General features: G+C 29.6%; 1 protein-coding gene across 1 annotated transcript in view; it reads left to right on the top strand.

The window, feature by feature from the left end:
• Positions 1-1833, top strand: part of LOC119666637 — a 5155-nt gene extending 3322 nt beyond the window's left edge. The window contains exon 2 of the mRNA XM_038075919.1: positions 1211-1833. Coding sequence (XP_037931847.1) covers positions 1211-1833 — 623 coding nt within the window. The remainder of the gene's footprint in view (positions 1-1210) is intronic.
• The last annotated feature ends 434 nt before the right edge of the window (positions 1834-2267 follow it).

Below are 2267 nucleotides of genomic sequence, written 5' to 3'. Positions count from 1 at the left end.
TTTAAAATATTTATAAATCTCAATTTAAATTATTAGTATAAGTAGTGGTGGTATTCTAATTGTAATTCTCATTTAATTTAAATTTTGTAATGCATAAGTTTGAGTTTCGGTCACTTGGCGTCTACCTTGGCTAGATTTTGGAACGATTTTTTCGTTCGAATGCATGTAGACATTATTTTCGAAATATATAGTATAAAAATGAGAATGTGTGCAAATATTGACTAAAGTTCACTTAGTACAGACTATAGTATAGGTTAAGTAATTCGAATTAGTTTTGTCTTTGATTTAATCCAGAAGTTCGCAAAAATATATATAAACATTTTTTAAATTAGTGTGTTATAAAAATACAAGGCGACAAAAAATACGAACATTTATTAATTATTATAAGTTCAATAAGGTTTTAAATAAAACAAATTAATTTTGTTAATGTTGATGTTCAATAAAGTTACAATAACTCAATACGAGTTGTAGAAATATATTAGAGGTCAGAAATATTTCAGGAACATCTAAATTAATTTTCCTAAAAATTTAACAACAATAAAATAGTATTAAAACCAACAACTCTGCAGTATACATACACAAAATTTTGCCTCTGCTATAACAGGCAGCTGACACATTTATAAGCCGATCTTTGCTTTAATACTTGCGGCTATTGGTTTATGTACCTCTTTGCCCTTATACTATACATAATTGTGTTGTTACTTCATATACCTCTCAATAATAATCCTCTAATCTGTATTGCTTTCCATTTAACCTTTTAGTAAATAATTGCGTCAGGTTTGAAAAATGTATGTGTACAAGTTGAAAAGGTAATGCAAAACTGTTAGAATTTGGCAAAAACTTGATCGTGTAGTCACTGAGCAAGAAACCAGTTTATTGAGGTACCGACAGATGGACGGACATTATAAACGATATAACTTGTGTTAGCCATGAGTATATATAATATAACCTATATGTATAGTCTCCGACTTCTCGATTCTATTACAAGCATTTTGACAAATATATTATATTAGCTATTATTCAAAATAAAAAAATTTTTAATGTTTATTTCAAAACTTAAAAATTTGATAAAATACCATTTTTCATTTGTAACTACAGGATGAGGTGATATAAATAATATCGCAACTGAATCACTTATTTCTTTTATTATTTGATATCGTTTAAGTCTTTAAAATTAATAACATACTATTTTTTTCATTTATAACTACAGGACGAGGCGATATAAATAATATCGCAACTGAATCTGAAACAGATAATGAAAATACAAATCCAACTGGAACTGTATTGCAAGATGGTGATTCCAATTTTGTTTCTAATGATTCCATTGATGAGAATACTACTCAAACGACAGCCACAACTTCAACTGATGATGGAACACCGTTGGCCTCAGACTCTGAAAGTAATATAGAGGCACCTTTAAAAACTAATGCTACCACAGGTGTAACAGGAGCAGCTATAGTAGCACCTCTTTTGCCAAATGCCGTAAAAAAGAATGGAAGTAAAAATTTGGCATTAGGAAATGGTAACGGAACAGGTACAGGTGACAGTTTAGATGGAGAAAACAGTAACTGTATACGATCTTCTGCTAATGAAGATGCTAGTGAAGAAGATGATGACGACGACCGCATGGTTGATGAAAGCAGCAACAGTAACAGTCTTGGACATAAATCCGTAACACCAATAATTAACCTCAACGACGGAACTACCAATACTGATAACGATTCAACCTTAAGCAGCGCAGGCATCATACAAAAACGGTCACTGCATTGCAGTAGTGACGGTATCGACGATGGTAACAGTCAACCGGAAATGAAAAAAATCCGAAGTGAATAAAAGAGAGTGCGCCGAAAAGACACTTTATACAATGGAAGTTAAATATACATTCAACTCTAATATTAAGTCAAATTTATATACACACATAACTTTGAGAGAAAAACATGAAGAAAAAATATTTAAGTTAGAAATAATCCTTCATCGAGAAAAAATTAAATCTTTTGCATTATAAAATTAAACTTTCCATTACCACACTCACAACTTAACAAGATTAAAAATTAGGTTAAAAATAAAAGCGTAGAAAAGAGAACAATACAAAATAATATTATATAAAATAGCTATAACGATAAGTATAATTATATAAAACTAATATACAATATAAAAAAATTGCTAAATATTTTTACACAGATACTAAGTAAAAAAAAAGAAATAAAAAACTGCAATTTAATCCCTCTCCAGAAAAATACTTCCACTTAACAGGAACACCAATGCGA

The sequence above is a fragment of the Teleopsis dalmanni genome, chromosome 1, assembly GCF_002237135.1.
Source record: "Teleopsis dalmanni isolate 2A chromosome 1, ASM223713v2, whole genome shotgun sequence".
Taxonomy (NCBI): domain Eukaryota; kingdom Metazoa; phylum Arthropoda; class Insecta; order Diptera; family Diopsidae; genus Teleopsis; species Teleopsis dalmanni.
This window is presented reverse-complemented; position numbering and strand designations above follow the sequence as displayed.